The 1,452-nt window shown below is 46.8% G+C and overlaps 1 protein-coding gene across 1 annotated transcript in view; it reads left to right on the top strand.

Annotated features, from left to right (window-relative positions):
• PAK5 (p21 (RAC1) activated kinase 5) overlaps positions 1-1,452 on the top strand; it is a 208,306-nt gene that overhangs the window by 175,468 nt on the left and 31,386 nt on the right. Inside the window, exon 4 of the mRNA XM_023737566.1 lies at positions 180-671. Coding sequence (XP_023593334.1) covers positions 180-671 — 492 coding nt within the window. The remainder of the gene's footprint in view (positions 1-179; positions 672-1,452) is intronic.

The following is a 1,452-nucleotide window of genomic DNA, read 5'->3' as shown; positions in this document are numbered from 1 at the left end:
GAAAGCATGGAGGCTGGATGGTGAGGTTAGAAGGGCAAAGAAACAATGATAGCAGTAGAGACCCTAGAACCTCAGAAGGTAAACTTCTCCCCCAGTTAGGGTCTCTCAGCCCAGCTGTGGGTTGACTCACTAGCCAACTGGCTGCTTCACATTCAAATCCAGCCTATCTATCTTCACAGGTGGATTACGACCGAGCACAGATGGTCCTCAGCCCTCCACTGTCCGGGTCTGACACCTACCCCAGGGGCCCTGCCAAACTACCTCAAAGTCAAAGCAAAGAAGGCTACTCCCCAAGCAGCCACCAGTACCCGTCTGGGTACCACAAAGCCACTCTGTACCACCACCCGTCTCTGCACACCAGTTCCCAGTACATCTCCACAGCTTCTTACCTGAGCTCCCTTAGTATCTCGTCCAGCACCTACCCCCCACCCAGCTGGAGCTCCTCCTCAGACCAGCAGCCCTCCAGGGTGTCCCACGAACAGTTTCGGGCTGCCTTGCAGCTGGTGGTCAGCCCAGGAGACCCCAGGGAATACTTGGACAACTTTATCAAAATCGGGGAAGGATCAACCGGTATTGTGTGCATTGCCACGGAGAAACACACAGGGAAGCAAGTGGCCGTGAAGAAAATGGACCTCCGAAAGCAACAAAGACGAGAGCTGCTTTTTAATGAGGTAGATGGTGTTTGGATCACCCTTTATTAAACGGTCAACCCCTTGCTGTATATTTGTTACACATGTTTTTCTGTTTTTCATTTGCCTTTTAAATTTGCTTATCACTTGAGAGCTCTAAAGTGCACATGGATGGGGAAAACGTGAGCGCTTGTGTTGAGGAAATGCAAAGCATTATGGAGTAATATCCATTTCATAATTTTATGAGAGTCTTGGAAAGAGATGATCTTTTGTGGATGGGAAAGCTGAAAATCCTAAGGATATCAAGTCAGGATTCCAATGTGAGATGATGTGTTGGTCTTTAGCCAAAGACATACAAGCCACGTGTCCTAAGTCCCAGAGCAATCCATGGCTGCTTGACCACTTTCATTTTCTGCCATGAAGGTTCTCTCAGAAGTGTGCAAAGGTTGTTTGATTAGTAAATAGATGCCATAAAAATGCAATCAGTTATGATTGTGTATCCGTCTTCTTTGGAGGCTGATCTGAAGCCACCACTAGAACATGGATAAACAACTCTATAGTATATTATTTAACACTAACTCCAAAAAAGTCAACAGAAACAGCTACTGGGCAGCAATTCACTCTAGCAAGCGGACTCAATTAGTCTTTTTATACCTTGTTGTTGTTGTTAGCTGGCATGGAGTCAACTCTGACTCAGCGGCAACCTTACATACAACAGAAACAAAACGTTGTCTGATCCTGTGTCATCCTCACAATCACTGGCATGTTTGAGTCCATTGTGGCTATTGTGCCAGTCTCTCTCATGAGGGTCTTCCATGCCCTC

This window comes from Trichechus manatus, unplaced genomic scaffold (genome assembly GCF_000243295.1).
Source record: "Trichechus manatus latirostris isolate Lorelei unplaced genomic scaffold, TriManLat1.0 scaffold00104, whole genome shotgun sequence".
Classification (NCBI taxonomy): domain Eukaryota; kingdom Metazoa; phylum Chordata; class Mammalia; order Sirenia; family Trichechidae; genus Trichechus; species Trichechus manatus.
This window is presented reverse-complemented; position numbering and strand designations above follow the sequence as displayed.